At 42.1% G+C, this 18,187-nt stretch overlaps 1 protein-coding gene across 4 annotated transcripts in view; it reads right to left on the bottom strand.

The window, feature by feature from the left end:
- The window catches only part of LOC124040994 (ankyrin repeat domain-containing protein 7-like), a 29,380-nt gene extending 12,095 nt beyond the window's left edge, over positions 1-17,285 (bottom strand). For 3 of the 4 annotated variants that reach the window (XM_046358145.1, XM_046358168.1, XM_046358160.1), the window contains exons 1-3: positions 17,227-17,285; positions 15,605-15,919; positions 13,813-13,927 (exon numbers count right to left, since the gene is read on the bottom strand). In XM_046358145.1, the coding sequence (XP_046214101.1) occupies positions 13,813-13,927; positions 15,605-15,807 (318 nt within the window). In that variant the 5' untranslated portion in view covers positions 15,808-15,919; positions 17,227-17,285. The other variant, XM_046358153.1, reaches the window with a different exon arrangement.
- Positions 17,286-18,187: the final 902 nt, after the last annotated feature.

The raw sequence follows: 18,187 nt of genomic DNA, 5'->3' as shown, positions 1-18,187 counted from the left end.
GCCAAGCAGGTGCCATAGCAGGCAGTGATGCAACCAGTCAGGATGCTCTCGATGGTGCAGCTGGTGCACCTTTTGAGGATCTGAGAACCCATGCCAAATCTTTTCAGTCTCCTGAGGGCGAATAGGTTTTGTGCCCTCTTCACGACTGTCTTGGTGTGCTTGGACCATGATAGTTTGCTGGTGATGTGGACCCTAAGGAACTTGAAGCTCTCAATCTGCACTACTACAGCCCTGTCAATGAGAATGGGGGCGTGCACGGGCCTCCTTTTCCTGTAGTCCACAATCATCTCCTTTATCTTGATCACGTTGAGGGAAAGGTTGTTGTCCTGGCACCACACGGTCAGGTCTCTGACCACCTCCCTTTTTTGTCCATTAAAATAACAGATCAGAAATACAGTGTAGACATTGCTAATGCTGTAAATTACTATTGTAGCTGGAAACAGCAGATTTTCTTATGGAATATCTACATGGGCGTACAGAGGCCCATTATCAGCCACCATCCCTCCTGTGTTCCAATGGCACGTTGTGTTAGTTAATCCAAGTTTATCATTTTGATAGGCTAATAGATCATTAGAAAACCCTTTTGCAATTATGTTAGCACAGCTGAAAACTGTTGTCCTGATTAAAGAAGCAATAAAACTGGCCTTCTTTAGACTAGTTGAGCATCAGCATTTGTGGGTTCGATTACAGGCTCAAAATGGCCAGAAACAAAGACCTTTGTTCTGAAACTCATTAGTCTATTCCTGTTCTGAGAAATTAAGGCTATTCCATGCAAGAAATTGCCAAGAAACTGAAGACCTCATATAACGCTCTGTTACAGAGCAAACTGGCTCTAACCAGAATAGAAAGAGGAGTGGGAGGCCCCAGTGCACAACTGAACAAGAGGACAAGTATATTAGAGTGTCTAGTTTGAGAAACAGATGCCTCACAAGTCCTCAACTGGTAGCTCCATTAACCTGTTAAGTCGACCCTCTACTTTTTCGAACATTCTGTTAAAAATCGCGCAACATTTCAGCGCCCTGCTACTCATGCCAGGAATATAGTATATGCATATTATTAGTATGTGTGGATAGCAAACACTCTGACGTTTCTAAAACTGGTTAAATCACGGCTGTGACTTTAACAGAGCGTGAGTTTCATCGAATAGCGCAGGAAAACCTGATCACTGACAATGGAAATAAATATCCTTGCGCTTACTTCCAGGAATTGTTCAAAGTGAACCGAATTACATGAGACCGAGGTTTCAGCGCCTACAGCTACCACACGTTGTCTAGAGTCTTGTCATTTGATTCGCAATTGATTCTTGGTCTAACCGGTTCAAGGGAACTCCTTCACCTCCGTTCTCCGACCGGATGTTTTGGTCGAGCTCTCTCGGCCATGTTTTTTTCCAAACGACACCTATAGAAGTTACATCGCCTCCTGATGAATTGTATCGCTTATTAACGTGTACTAATACCTAAAGTTGCATTACAAAAGTATTTAAGTGTTTTGTGAAAGTTTATCGTCGACTTTTTGAATTAAAAAAAATGACGTTACGTTATGAAACGCTCTTTTTTTTTTCTTCATCACACAGTCTACATAGAACGATATCTAGGCTATATATGGACAGATTTAATTGAAAAAAAGACCCAATAGTGATTATGGGACATCTAGGAGTCCCAACAAAGAAGATGGTCAAAGGTAATGAATGTTTTATATTTTATTGTGCGGTTTGTGTAGCGCCGAATATGCTAATTATTTTGTTTACGTCCCCTGCGGGTCTTTTGTGGTGTTACATGCTATCAGATAATAGCTTCTCATGCTTTCGCCGAAAAGCATTTTAAAAATCTGACTTGTTGCCTGGATTCACAACGAGTGTAGCTGTAATTCAATACCCTGCATGTGTATTTTAATGAACGTTTGAGTTTTAACTAATACTATTAGCATTTAGCGTAGCGCATTTGCATTTCCAGAGCTCTAGATGGGACGCCTGCGTGCCAGGTAGGAGCAAGTGGTTAAATAGTACACGTAAAACACCAGTCTCAAAGTCAACAGTGAAGAGTGAAGAAGCGACTCCGGGATGTTCCTCTGTCATGTGTCTGTGTTCTTTTGCCCATCTTAATATTTTATTTTTATTGGCCAGTCTGAGATATGGCTCTTTTTTGCAAATCTGCCTAGAAGGCCAGCATCCCGGAGTCGCCTCTTCACTGTTGACATTGAGACTGGTGCTTTGTGGGTAAAATGATAAACTTGGATTAACTAACCCAACATGCCATTGGAACACAGGTGTGATGGTTGCTGATAAATGGGCCTCTCCACGCCTACGTAGATATTCCATTAAAAATGCAGTTTCCAGCAACAAGTCAATTACAACATTAGCAAAGTCTCCACCGTATGTCTGATCGCTTTCATGTTATTTTAATTGACAAAAAAAATGTGTTTCTCTTTCAAAAACAAGAACATTTCTAAGTGACCTCAAACATTTGAACGGTAGTGTACATTCCCACAGAATGATGCTGCCACCACCATGCTTCACTGTAGGGATGGTGACAGGTCTCCTCCAGACTTGATGCTTGGAATTCAGGCCAAAGATTTCAATCTCGATTTCATCAGACCAGAGAAACTTGTTTCTCATGGTCTGAGAGTCTTTAGGTGCCTTTTGGCAAACTCCCAACGGGCTGTCATGTGACTTTTACTGAGGAGTGGCTTCCGTCTGGCAACTCTACCATAAAGGTCTGATTAGTGGAGTTCTGCAGAGATGGTTGTCCTTCTGGAAGGTTCTCCCATCTCCACAGAAGAACTCTAGAGCTTTGTCAGAGTGACCAACGTGTTCTTGGTCACCTCCCTCTCCCCTGATTGCGCAGTTTGACCAGGCGGCCAGCTCTAAGAGTCTTAAATCGTTAAAATCGGTCTATTTTTGTTTATATATATGTATATTTGTAATTAATGACCATTACAACAATACTCAATGAACACTTATTTTAACTTAATATAATACATTAAATAGATTTATATTTGTCTTAAATAATGAAACATGTTCAATTTGGTTTAAATAATGCAAAAACAAAGTGTTGGAGAAGAAAGTAAAAGAAAGTAAGAAAGCTAACGTTTAAGTTCCTTGCTCAGAACATGAGAACATATGAAAGCTGGTGGTTCCTTTTAACATGAGTCTTCAATATTCCCAGGTAAGAAGATAAATGATAGTTATTATAGGACTCTCTCTATACCATTTGTATTTCATATACCTTTGACTATTGGATGTTCGTATAAGCACTCTAGTATTGCCAGCCTAATCTCTGGAGTTGATAGGCTTGAAGTCATAAACAGCGCTGTACTTCAAGCATTGCGTAAAGCTGCTGGCAAATGGAGGAAAGTGCGGTTTGAATGAATGCTTACGAGCCTGCTGCTGCCTACCACCGCTCAGTCAGACTGCTCTATTAAATATCAAATATCAGACTTAATTATAATAAACACACAGAAATACGAGCCTTAGGTAATTAATATGGTCATATCCGGAAACTATCATTTAGAAAACAAAATGTTCATTCTTTCAGTGAAATACAGAGCCGTTCCGTATTCTATCGAACAGGTGGTAACTCTAAGTCTAAATATTGCTGTTACATTGCACAAAAATGGCGGACGGAAGACAGGGTGGTGCGGCAGGTGGTGGTGCGGCAGGTGCTGCTTCTCATTCGAATGCTGTAATTTTATCTAAACCATCAGGTGTACGCCGACCCCAGCTAAGTAACTCATGCAAAGAGTTAAAGCGCAATTATGTGTTTTATCTCCAGTACTCTGCCATGATTGTCAGTTATGTAGCTGCTCTACTGATAATTTACATTTACATTACATTACATTTTAAGTCATTTAGCAGACGCTCTTATCCAGAGCTTATCCAGATAATCTCAGTGCGTCCTTGCTGGGATGACACAATCAGTCTACTACCGGAGAATATCAACACCAAACACATTGGTTCACCGTTCCACGGGAGCGGACAGTACACAGCATACCATAATGTTCTGAATAATGGCCAAGTCTACCTCGCTCCTTATTCTACTGAACCGCTTAGGCATAACAAACACAAGCCCAACATTTATCGGAAACTGTTAAACTACCTATTCACTACCCTCCTGCTCTCCGGGGCTGTACAACTCAATCCTGGGCCCAATATCACCGAGCCAGTGATACGCACCGGAGTGGAGAGCGGTGGAAGGCCTCGTCCACTGGTCGTCGCCGCTGTGGAAGTGGGCGAGTGCTATGGTCCTATGGTTTCTCTCGACTCACCCGGCTCCAGGATAGATTTTGACTCTTCAAACATACCAGAGTCGCTATATGCGATCCCTGACTCTGCTTCTGGTACGCAAGCTATTTTAATTAGTTCCCCGCATCCAGTGCAGGCGGGAGGGATTGTTAATTGCGCTACGGAACTGCCCCTAATCAAAACAAAACGGCCTAAACCCAGCCGTCAGAAAACACCGAAAATTTAACTTTTTTCAATGTGTCAATCACTCTCGAGTCATCTGGGACCCACGAGCTAAGCCCAAGGGACTACTAGGGGGGCACTTGAACATTCGTAGTGTCATTCCAAAAAGTGATCAAATTCAACATCTACTCACAGACTCCAACCTTGACTTTCTCTGCCACTCAGAGACATGGCTCCATAAACACTCTCCATATGCTGCTTTGATTGTGCCTGGCTACAATGTTTTCAGGAGAGACAGGATTGAAGGAAGAGGGGGTGTGATGATTTACATTAAAGAACATATCCGATGTAAACAAATTGAGTGGTCATGTGATAATGAACTAGAATGTATCGGCCTGAACGTTACACTGTCTCCCCAAATGTCTTTTACCCTCATTGGAATGTATAGGCCACCTTCCACCAAAAGTGTGTTTTTTTATCAGTTTAATAACATGCTTAGGGAATGTGATTTTGGGAAAGAGGTCATCTTAATGGGAGATTTTAACATTAATTATGAAGACAAGTGTTGTAGGAAAACGCTCAAACGGATCACTAATACCTTTGACCTTACACAGCTAGTTAAAGGGCCAACCAGGGTGACTTGTTGCTCTAAAACACAGATTGATTTGGTGTTCAGTAATAAAACCAGAGAGAGTGACTAAATCATTCAATATGGTTACTGGGCTGTCTGATCATAATCTGACACTTATAGCCAGAAAGCTGTCTAAGAGCAGGTTTAACCTCTCTACTGTTAGAAAGCCGTATCAACTCAGAATACCTAAGAGTGAATTAAACTATTTTGAAAAAGCAATTAAGGGAATAAACTGGAATGATCTCTTGTCCTATACAGACGTGGAAGCTGATAGTCAGGTTTTTATATCCACAATCCAGACTACAATAAATGGCTTCCTAAAGAAAATCAAATCCAAACCTGGCCAAAAGAGCACTCTTCCTTGGCTAAATGGAGAAATCTGGAAATTGATGAAAGAACGAGATTATGCTCTAAAAATAGCCCTAAAATCTAAATTAGAGCATGACAGACGTAGGTTTACCATGTTGAGAAATAAGGTGATAAAATTTTACATTTACATTTAAGTCATTTAGCAGACGCTCTTATCCAGAGCGACTTACAAATTGGTGCATTCACCTTATGACATCCAGTGGAACAGCCACTTTACAATAGTGCATCTAAATATTTTAAGGGGGGGGGGTGAGTGAGAAGGATTACTTTATCCTATCCTAAGTATTCCTTAAAGAGGTGGGGTTTCAGGTGTCTCCGGAAGGTGGTGATTGACTCCGCTGTCCTGGCGTCGTGAGGGAGTTTGTTCCACCATTGGGGAGCCAGAGCAGCGAACAGTTTTGACTGGGCTGAGCAGGAACTGTACTTCCTCAGTGGTAGGGAGGCGAGCAGGCCAGAGGTGGATGAACGCAGTGCCCTTATTTGGGTGTAGGGCCTGATCAGAGCCTGGAGGTACTGAGGTGCCGTTCCCCTCACAGCTCCGTAGGCAAGCACCATGGTCTTGTAGCGGATGCGAGCTTCAACTGGAAGCCAGTGGAGAGAGCGGAGGAGCGGGGTGACGTGAGAGAACTTGGGAAGGTTGAACACTAGACGGGCTGCGGCGTTCTGGATGAGTTGTAGGGGTTTAATGGCACAGGCAGGGAGCCCAGCCAACAGCGAGTTGCAGTAATTCAGACGGGAGATGACAAGTGCCTGGATTAGGACCTGCGCCGCTTCCTGTGTGAGGCAGGGTCGTACTCTGCGGATGTTGTAGAGCATGAACCTACAGGAACGGGCCACCGCCTTGATGTTGGTTGAGAACGACAGGGTGTTGTCCAGGATCACGCCAAGGTTCTTAGCGCTCTGGGAGGAGGACACAATGGAGTTGTCAACCGTGATGGCGAGATCATGGAACGGGCAGTCCTTCCCCGGGAGGAAGAGCAGCTCCGTCTTAAAATAAAAGGAATCAGACAGGCCAAGGCAAACTTTTTTATTAACATAATTGGTGAAGCAAAGGGAAATTCTAAATTGATATGGGAGAATCTAAAAAAGTTAACAGGGAAAGACCATAGTAACACTGCAAAAAGACTAGAAATCATGGTGAATAACAATCTAACACAGGATGCAGTTGAAATTACAACAGCCTTCAATTCCTACTTTATTGACTCTGTCAGGTTACTGACACAGAACCCCTCCACTGATTTCTTGGGCTCAGTGCTAGTGAATGACACTCAACCTGTCTTCATCATAAGGGAGGTTTCTGAGTCAAAGGTGAACAAGGTGATTAGCTCACTAAAGAACTCTAAAGCCAAAGATGTGTTTGGGATGGACTCTACCTTTCTTAAAAACTACAAAGAGTCACTCATTGGCCCCATTACTAAGGTCACCAACACATCTATTGGTCTCGGTGTGTTTCCAAGGGTATGGAAGTCGGCCATAATAACGGCCATCTTTAAATCAGGCGACCCTGCTGACGTGAGTAACTACAGGCCCATTAGTATACTACCTGTGGTGTCAAAGGTTGTTGAAAAGTGTGTAGCAGAACAACTGATTGCCCACCTCAACAACAGCCCCTTCACATTACACTCCATGCAGTTTGGCTTCAGAGCGAAACACTCCACAGAAACGGCCAACTGCTTTCTTCTGAAAATGTGAAGTCCAAGATGGACAAAGGGGGTGCTGTTGGGGCTGTGTTTCTGGACCTAAGGAAGGCTTTTGATACTGTTAACCATGAGATTCTCATCACAAAATTGTCCAAGTTCAACTTTTCCCCTGATGCCTTGAGATGGATGAAATCATACCTTGAAGGCAGAACTCAGTGTGTCAGAGTGAGCAATGAGCTGTCGCCCACTCATAGCTATGATGTGGGCGTGCCCCAAGGGTCAATACTGGGGCCCCTCCTGTTCAGCCTGTACATTAATGATCTGCCTTCTGTCTGTACTGGGTCTGAAGTTCAAATGTATGCAGATGATACAGTGATATATGTGCATGCAAAGAGCAAACAACAAGCTGCATAAGAACTCACTACTGTAATGGTCCAGGTTACAAAGTGGCTCAGTGACTCGTGTTTGCATCTCAATGTGAAAAAAACTGTTTGCATGTTCTTCACAAAGAGGGCAACAGATGCTACTGCGCCAGATGTCTATGTGTCAGGGGAGAAGCTCCAGGTGGTATCCGATTTTAAATACCTTGGCATCATACTTGATTCCAACCTCTCTTTTAAAAAGCATGTGAAAAAGGTAATTCAAATAACCAAATTCAACCTAGTTAATTTCCGATTTATACGAAATTGTTTGACTACAGAGGTAGTAAAACTGTACTTCAATTCTATGATACTCCCCCACTTAACATACTGCTTGACTAGTTGGGCCCAAGCTTGCTGTACAACATTAAAACCTATTCAGTCTGTCTACAAACAGGCTCTCAAAGTGCTTGATAGGAAGCCCAATAGCCATCATCAGTCACATCCCTAGAAAGCATGAGCTCTTGAGTTGGGAAAATCTTGTGCAATACACCGACGCATGTCTTGTATTCAAGATCCTTAATGGCCTGGCTCCCCCTCCACTCAATATTTTTGTTAAACAGAAAACCCAGACATATGGCAGCAGATCCACAAGGTCTGCCATGAGAGGTGACTGTATAGTTCCCCCTAAGGAAAAGCACCTTTAGTAAATCTGCATTCTCTGTGAGAGCTTCCCATGTCTGGAATACACTGCCATCAGACACACATAACTGCACCACATATCACACTTTCACAAAATGCTTGAAGACCTGGCTAAAGGTCAATCAGAATTGTGAACATGGTCCCTAGCTGTGTGTTGCCGCTTTCCATGTTGTCTGTTGTCTGTAGCTTGTGAGGTGTGGAAACACTTTGTTGCTTTTATGAATTTTGTTTTGCTGCTTTTTGTTCTATGTTGCTCTGTCTGTATGCTATGTCTTGCTTGTCCTATGTTGCTATGTCTTGCTTGTTCTATGGTGCTATTGTCTATATTGTAATTGTTTTTAATAACCTGCCCAGGGACTGCGGTTGAAAATTAGCCGGCTGGCTAAAACCGGCACTTTTACTGAAACGTTGATTAATGTGCACTGTCCCTGTAAAAATAAAATAAACTAAACTAAACCTTCAATGTTATATCATAATTATGTAAAAAATCTTGCAAATTAATTACGGTCTTTGTTAAGAAGAAATGGTCTTCACACAGTTCGCAATGAGCTAGGCGACCCAAACTGCTGCAAATACCCTGACTCTGCTTACACTGAACGCAATAGAATGGACACAGTTTCAGGCACCGCATTGATTATATGCAACGCAGGAGAAGCTAGTTAAACTAATGTGTAGTTAACTAGTGATTATGTTAAGATTGATAGTTTTTTTATAAGATAAGTTCAATGCTAGCTTGCAACTTACCATGGCTCCTTGCTGCCTGCACTCACGTAACAGGTGGTCAAGCCTGCCATGCAGTCTCCTCTTGGATTGCAATATAATCGGCCATAATCGGCATCCAGAAATGCTGATTATCGATTGTTATGAAATCTTGAAATAGGCCATTCCGATTTGGCCTTCTGACACTGTCATGTATAGAGGTCCTGGATGCAGCAAGATTGGCCCTAGTGATGTACTGGGCCGTACGCACTACCCTCTGTAGAACCTTGCGGTCGGAAGCCGAACAGTTGCCATACCAAGAGGTAATGCAACCAGTCAGGATGCTCTCAATGGCACAGCTGAAGAACTTTTTGAGGATCTGGGGACCCATGCCAGATCATATCAGTCTCTTGAAGTAGAATAGGAGTTGTCGTGCCCTTTTCAACTGTCTTGGTGTGTTTGGACCATGATAGTTTGTTAGTTATGTGGACGGCAAGGAACGTTAAGCTCTCGACCCGTTCCAACTACCGCCCCATCAATGTGAATGGTGGCGTGCTTGGCCCCCCTTTTCCTGTAGTCCACAATAAGCTCTTTAGTCTTGCTCACGTTGTTGGAGAGGTCATAGTCCTGACACCACACTGCAAAATCTCTGACCACCTCCATGTAGGCTGTTTCATTATTGTTGGTGATTAGGCCTACCACCATTGTGTTGTCGGAAAAAATAATGATGGTGTTGGAGTCGTGCCTGGCCATGCAGTCGTGGGTGAACAGGGAGTACAGGAGGGGACTGAAAAACGCACCCCTGGGGGGCTTCAGTGTTGAGGATCAGTGTTGTAGATGTGTAGTTGCCTACCCTTACCACCTGGAGGCGGCCCGTCAGGAAGTCCAGGATCCAGTTGCAGAGGGAGGTGTTAAGTCCCAGGATCCTTAGCTAGGTGATGAGCTATGAGGGTACTATGGTATTGAACGCTGAGCTGTTGTCAATGAATTACCACTCTCACATTTCAAAACACTTCATGGCTATAGACGTGAGTACTACGGGTCTGTAGTCATTTAGGCAGGTTGTGTTCGTGGGCACAGGGACTATGGTAGTCTGCTTGAAACATGTTGGTATTAGTCTCTGTCAGGGACAGGTCACAAATGTCAGTGAAGACACCTGCCAGTTGGTCAGCACATGCCCGGAGCACGTCATGGTAATCCAACTGGCCCCGCAGCCTTGAGTATGTTGACCTGTTTAAAAGTCTTACTCACGTCAGCTACAAAGAGAATGATCACACAGTCTTCCAGAACAGCTGATGCTCTCATGCATGCCTCAATGTTGCTTGCCTCGAAGAGAGCATAGAAGTGATTTAGCTCATCTGGTAGGCTCGTGTCACTGGGCAGCTCACGGCTGTGCTTCACTTTGTAGTCTGTAATAGTTAGCAAGCCCTGCCACATAAGACGAGCGTCGGAGCTTGTGTAGTACGATTCAATCGGAGCCCTGTATTGATGCTTTGCCTGTTTGATGGTTCGTCAGAGGGCATAGCACTATTTCTTATAAGCTTCCGGGTTAGAGTCCTGCACCTTGAAAGCGGCAGTTCTACCCTTCAGCACAGTGCGAATGTTGCCTGTTGTCCATGGCTTCTGGTATGTACGTACAGTCGCTGTGGGGACGACATCCTCAATGCACTTATTGATAAAGCCAGTGACTAATGTGGTGTACTCCTCAATGCCATCGGAAGAATCCCGGAACATGTTCCAGTCTGTGATAGCAAAACAGTCCTGCAGTTTAGCATCTGCTTAACCTGACCACTTTTTTATAGACTCACTGGTGCTTCTCACGAGTACCTGGTGCGTCCTACTTTAATTGTTGCTTGTAAGCAGGAATCAGGAGGATAGATTTGTGGTCGGATTTACCAAATGGAGGGCGAGGGAGAGCTTTGTACGCTTCTGTGTGTGGAGTACATGAGACCTAGAATTTCTCGCTCTCTGGTTGCACATTTATTAACATGTTGAAAGAAATGAGGTAGAACTGATTTAAGTTTCCCTGCATTAAAAAGTCTCCAGACACTAGGAGCGCAGCCTCTGGGTGAGCGGTTTCCTGTTTTCTTATTTCCTTAAACAACTGACTGAGTGCGGTCTTTGTGCCAGCATCCGTCTGTGGTGGTAATTAAACAGCCACGAAAAGTAAAGCTGAAAACTCTCTAGGCAAGTAGTGTGGTCTGCACCGGCAAGATAGAACGGCACACTCCGGTAAGACAATATCCCACTAGCTGAATATCCATGTCATAATTCAGCCACGATTCCATGAAACATAAGATATTACAGTTTTTGATGTGCCTTTGGTAGAATATTCATGATCGTATCTCGTCTGATTTATTGTCCAATGATTGCACGTTGGAGAGTAATATTGACAGTAATGGCAGCTTTCCCACTCACTTTCTGCGGGTCCTATAACGAGGCACCCCGCTCTGTGTCTTCTGTACCTGCGTCTCTTCCTCTTGCAAATAACTGGGATGTTGGCCTTGTTGGGTGTTCGGAGAATGCCCTGTGCGTCCTGCTTGTTGAAGAAAAAAATCTTTGTCTAATCCGAGGTGAGTGATCGCTATTCTGATATCCAGAAGCTATTTTTTGCCGTAAGTTACGGTTGCAGAAACATTACGTACAAAATAAGTTACAAATATCACTGCATCACAATTCAAGTGGGTCTGTCTCCTAGAGATGAATGTACTTTAGTGTGAAAAGTGCAAATCAATCCCAGAACAACAGCAAACAACCTTGTGAAGATTCTGGAGGAAACAGGTACAAAATTATCTATATCCACAGTAAAACGAGTCCTAGATCAACATAACCTGAAAAGCCGCTCAGCAAAGAAGAAGCCACAGCTCCAAAACCGCCATTAAAAATCCAGTCTAAAGTTTGCAACTGCACATGGGGACAAAGGTGGTACTTTTTGAGAAGTATCCTCTGGTCTGATGAAACAAAAATACAACTGTTTGGGCATAATGACCATCGTTATGTTTGGAGCGAAAAGGGGGAGGCTTGCAAGCCGAAGAACACCATCCCAACCGTGAAGCACGAGGGTGGCAGCATCATATTGTGGGGGTGCTTTTCTGCAGGAGGCACTGGTGCACTTCACAAAAAAAAGAAGGCGTCATGAGGAAGGAAAATTATGTGGATATAATGAAGCAACATCAGTCAGGAAGTTAAAGCTTGGTCGCAAATGGGTCTTCCAAATGGACAATGACCCCAAGCATTCTTGAACTTGTTCTCAACTTGCCTACCTGGTTAAATAAAGGTGAAATAAAAATAAATAAATACAATTCTTCCAAAGTTGTGGCAAAATGGCTTAAGGACATCAAAGTCAAGGTATTGGAGTGGCCATCACAAAGCCCTGACCTGAATCCTATAGAAAATTTGTGGGCAGAACTGAAAAATTGTGTGCGAGCAAGGAGGCCTACAACCTAACTCAGTTACACCAGCTATATCAGGAGGAATGGGCCAAAATTCACTAAAGTTATTGTGGGAAGCGTGTGGAAGATTACCCGAAACTTTTGACCCAAGTTAAACAATTTAAAGGCAACGCTACCAAATACTGAGTAAACTTCTGACCCACTGGGAATGTGATGAAAGAAATAAAAGCTCAAATAAATCTCTACTATTATTTTGACATTTCATATTCTTAAAATAAAGTGGTGATCCGAACTGACCTAAGAAAGGGAATTTTTACTAGGATTAAAAGTCAGGAATTGTGAAAAACTGAGTTTAAATGCATTTTGCTAAACTTCCGACTTCAACTGTATATACCGTATTCTTTTCTACAGTATTTAGTCAATGCCACTCCAACATTGATCACCCTAATATTTATATATTTATTTATATATTTCTAAATTCCATTATTTTACATCTAAATTTCGGTATTGTTGTGTTTTGTTAGATACTACTGCACTTTTGGAGCTCGGAACACAAGTATTTCACTACACCTGCAATTACATCTGCTAAATATGCGTATGTGACAAATAAAATTTGATGTAAATTTGATGTCTTCTTGGTAAGCAGCTCCAGTGTAGACTTGGCTTTTTAGGTTATTGTCCTGCTGAAAGGTGAACTCATCTCCCAGTCTGTTGGAAAGCAGGCATTCAGGTTTTCCTGTAGGATTTTGCCTGTGCATAGTTCCATTCAGTTTCTTTTTTGTCCTGAAAAACTCTATAGACCTGAACAATTACAAGAACACGCACAAAATGATGTTGCCACCACTTTGAAAATATCGAGAGCGGTACTCATTAATGTGCTTTATTGGATTTGCCCCAAACATTACACTGTATCTAGGACAAAAAGTGAATTGCTTTGCCACATTTTTTTTGCCTTGCTGCAAACAGGATGCATGTTTTGGGATATTTGTATTCTGTACAGGCTTCCTTTTCACTCTGTCAATTAGTTAGCATTGTGGAGTAACTATAATGTTGTTGATCCATCCTCAGTTCTCTCCAACCACAGCCATTAAACTCTAACTGTTTTAAAAAGTCACCATTGGCCTCATGGTGAAATTCATGGGAGGTTTCCTTACTCTCCGGCAACTGAGTTAGGAAGGACACCTGTATCTTCGATCCCCGGGACCACCCATACGTAGAATGTATGCACACATGACTGTAAGTCGCTTTGGATAAAAGCGTCTGCTAAATGGCATATATTATATATATTATTTGTAGTGACTCAATTTTAAATTAAACAAAATGTGGAACAAGTCAACAGGTGTGAATACTTTCTGAGCGCACTGTATCTAAATGCATATCAAATTGTGCTTGAAAGGAAAGATTCACTTCCCAGTCTGACCTAATGAATACCACCCAGGTGTAAATGTATATGGAAGACTCACAGGTAATACATAAGAATTAGGCTACACATAAGCCTATCATCTCAGCAACATTTCTAAATTGAGATGGCCAATCAACTATCATATTCCACCCTCAAATCTTTTTGAAAATGATGGATAATTCCACCCACTGACAAAGCAAAAATAGGACACAGTACCTTCATCAACGGGGATCTGTTTTGATTGTCGCATAGGTTGAGCTTGGCTTTGCTCTCAACCAGGAACTGGACCACGTCTGTATGTCCATTGGCACAGGCAATGTGAAGTGCTGTTCTGAAATGTGAACAAGGGTGACATAAGTGGCAAACAGTCCTTTGGCCCTCCATTTCAAGTCATTGCATCACAATTTCCAGTTGCACTGATGCGAGCTGCACATTCTACCTGGTCCCCATCAAATCAAAACAACGTATTATTAAGAGGATAAAACCTTGAATTTGTTCAACAGTAAAGTGCATTATGATTCCTGTAATAAAAGTGTCTGTCCTGCCACTGTGCATGCCTGTTTCGTTGTCCCTCACACTCTCTCCCCCCCTCGTGATTGCATAACATTTCAAAATGTAATTCCAAGGGGGAAAACTACTTTGGAAGCAACTAAAAGTCCATATTAAAAAGGAGGGTCTCAGCTTTGTGTAGGTACAAATATATTGAGCTCAAACCACACTGATTTACAATCGAGATATTTGATATGACTTTCAAATACAAAATTGCACATCGGCAATCGCGAGTGTACTAGGTCTTATTGCAAAGTTTTTTTTAGGATATTACATTGCTACTAGCAGTTTATAATTTTCTAATTTAAACTAGGCAAGTAAGAACAAATTATTATTTACAATGACAGCCTACCAGAAGGCAAAAGGTCTCCTGCGTGGACGGGGACTGGGATTAAAAATAAAAATGTCATAAAAATATAGGACAAAACACACATCTCGACAAGAGACACCACAACACTACATAAAGAGAGTAGTAAGAGTAAGTATTATATTTAGAGTAAACAATCTAGCTAATGTGTTGTTTCCACTTCCTAAAGTGGTGAATTAGCACCAATTGAATTAGGCCTATAAATATTATTAGTGCCCATAAAGATGAAGGAAAATAAATATATTTAACCAAAGAAATCTGAAAATTCTGGAGCCCAAGTACGTTAGTGTTTAGTTTGAGAAACAGACGCCTCAAGTCCTCAACTGGCAGCGCCATTAAATAGTACCCGCAAAACACCAGTCTCAACGTCAACAGTGAAGAGGCGACTCCGGGATGCTGGGCTTGTAGGCAGAGTTCCTCTGTCCAGTGTGTGTTCTTTTGCCCGTTGTCAACGTTATTTTTATTGGCCAGTCTGAGATACAGCTTTATCTTTGCAACTCTGCCTAGAAGGCCAGCATCCCGGAGTCGCCTATTCACTTTTGATGTTTTTATATTTGAGATTCTTTAAAGTAGCCACCCTTTGCCTTGATGACAGCTTTGCACACTCAATGTAGAAGCAACAGTACATTTTCATATTTTGGCCATCATACTTTGATTTGGTTTTATTCAAATATCATCCAATTTCATGAAAAACATGATTTTGACTGTTCATGGCCTTTAAAAGGTCAAAAATAGCATATAAAGGATAAACTGTGCTGCAAGCACAGGGACATGGATAGAAGTATCCTAAAGTTTAAGGACAGTGACAGAAAGGGTTTTCTAAAGCTAGCCAACTAAAATAGGGTGGCAGTATGAGTAAGTAGTCTAAGTAGCCTCATCCGGTATCTGTGGCGCAAAGTACCTTGAACCACAAGTGCACCCCCTGCCCTGGAAAGAACGGTAGTCTATCACAGGTTGGTAGAGACTGGAGAAGTCATACTCCAACACTTGTCACACATACAGTACATTACACAAGGACTGTCTAAGTACAGACCTCAGAAACTAACAGTGGCAATACCAGCTACTAACTGGTAATAGTCTCATCTTTCATACCTGTTCTCCTTATCAAGCTGATTGATGTCATTCTTCTTGGCCAGATGCTTCAGTTTGGCCAAGTCACCCCCATAAGCAGCCTTGTGTACCTTTCCAAGGTCCTTCTCCTTCAAGTCATAGCCCACAGACAGCACACTCCCAGTGTCTGAGGTGTTAGGTGAGAATCCTTTCTTTTTCTTGGTGAAGTTGAATATCTTCTTCATTGTATATGGTGGATGCCCAGATGACAGTTAGCAGACTGCATTGCCTTTGGCCTTCACTACCTGACACTGAGGTGCCGCCGGAGGATCACCACAGCATGCGTCTTTCCCATCCCTAAAAATAAAGCACAGCAAATCGGATTAAGTCATGTCAAAGTCGAGAGAAGGTTGCTGCTGCACCATCGCGGTTGCAAAGACTGAGACGAGCAACTCGCATCAAACGTACTGTGTATATAGCTACAGTACATTTCGGATCAATTAGCAGCTAAAAAGCCATGGCGATTTTTGGTGCATGGGTTATCATTAATAGGTCACCATATTGGTCTTCAGATTATGCTTATTCGTATGCTGCATACGATTGACAGGAGATCGTAGTACACATTGGCCATGACAAATAATGTACTGCTAAAATAATACCATAATGGCATCATGCACAACAACACAGTTGATATATTCTATAACCAAGGCTAGCTAGCTAACGTTAGCTAACAGCTGGCTATAAGATTGTGGTTACACACGTTGACAGATCAAGCATATAGATCCGTGCTTACCTTGACTAGTAACTTTAGTAGAATGCCAAAACACCAATATTAATATAACATGTTTCAACCGGCATTAAGCCATATTAACAGAGCATGGCTTGCAGGAAGATAATTCACTAGAACTGATGTTATTTTGGATGGCTCACTCGCTCACTGTCAGTAGTCAGGAAGAAACGTTGATCCAGTCTGTTACCAAGGCGGATACCCACAAATATCAGTAACAAGTATCAGAAAAACAAATAACGTTACGTTCAAATTCTAATATTATTGTTCATTTCATATGAGCAAATATTACATATCTAGCCATTTCAAGTCGATTCATACAGTTAACCCATAATAACATATTCAATCAAGTAAAAACCGATTCACATTTTTTTTCCTGGAGTCTAAAGAAGCAATTCAGCTGGCTAGTTACACTAGTTAACTTTGCAAACTATCATTAACGTGTTAGTAAACCGTAATTGCAGCCAACGTCGTCACCTCCCAAACGTGAAGCAACCGCGACTTTTAAATTTGTAACAGTCAGCACAGGCAAAGCAAAACATGTTAGATTAATCCGGTAGTTGGTCCCAAACTAAATCACTAAATTACATTATTGTTTTGCGCTAATAAGGTAGATAAACAACCTACAATTAACAAGCTAACGTTAGCTAGTTCCGACAGAGAAGCGATTGTAACAATGTAACGATTGTAAAAATGTAAATGTTATGTCTACAGTAGCTAGCTAGTTTCTGGTTAGCTAATGTGTATTTAGTTAGCAGACTGCCCTGCGCACTATCTTGGCTGTCGCATGGTAGCTATAATTAATTTGACTACAAAATGTACATGCAGAAAATAGGTCTAATTTAGATAGTTAGCTAGCTGATAGAAACAAAATGACCTGTTGATCGCTCCTGCTGCCAGCTGCTTCTTCTTCGGGATCGGGTTGGCGGACCGCAGCCAACTGAAAGTTGTATACAACGCCACCTACTGTACAAAATCATGAATACCCATGTTTCTTGACATAGTTTCTCGTCAGGTGATTGGTTGAGCATTCGTGATTGTGTGATGTCAGATAGAAGCTCTACCAAGGCGCCTGTTTATCGAGATCGTGCCGCCTAAATGAGCAGAAACACCAAAGATTATGGATAAACTGACAACATTTACGTGTCTCTCCGCCCTAAACAATGAGAGTCCTCGTCCACAAAGCGGCACGGATGGCTTTCTAGATCCCGCCTTTCTTTCTGTTCGGTTGATAATGCCCGTGTCCTTACCGTGCCAATATATCCTCCAAACACCGGCTTCGAGGGCATTATCACTTTTATACAACGGGTTACCAACATATTGAAATAATGATTCACATATTTTAATTAAAAACTTTATTTTGATTCATTTATTCATACTATTTAATCCTTCCACAATATATTGTATCGACCCTGGGTTTATAAACGCGGATATCGACTCTGCCGCTCGAGCATGCTATTGCGGCACATTCGATAGCGCGCTGGATTTAGGTCTAGAAGGTCGAGGGTTTGAGACCTACACCCTGCCTGTTTCCTTACAGTATATTCCCGATGAAAATCTGGGGTTTTATTACTGAACTCGGCTGGTCTATCGTTTTATGGGTTCAGTTGCCAGTTGCCAGTCGTTCTGAGAATATGGATGCGACTCAGTCGTTCAATCAAAACGTACCATTACCATAACGAGCCAACTATGACTAATTTACTGTCACGTCAAACAAGTGCAGCCAGAATAACAACAAAATAGCTGAATTTGTTTAAACTGTTTTCTAGGGACATTTATTTGGATACATCTATAATAATGAGCTAATTGAGGCGCAATTTCGCTAGGCATAGAAAATG

The sequence above is a fragment of the Oncorhynchus gorbuscha genome, linkage group LG01, assembly GCF_021184085.1.
Source record: "Oncorhynchus gorbuscha isolate QuinsamMale2020 ecotype Even-year linkage group LG01, OgorEven_v1.0, whole genome shotgun sequence".
Taxonomy (NCBI): domain Eukaryota; kingdom Metazoa; phylum Chordata; class Actinopteri; order Salmoniformes; family Salmonidae; genus Oncorhynchus; species Oncorhynchus gorbuscha.
The sequence above is the reverse complement of the archived record's forward strand: the minus strand, read 5'-3'. Positions and strand labels throughout refer to the sequence as shown.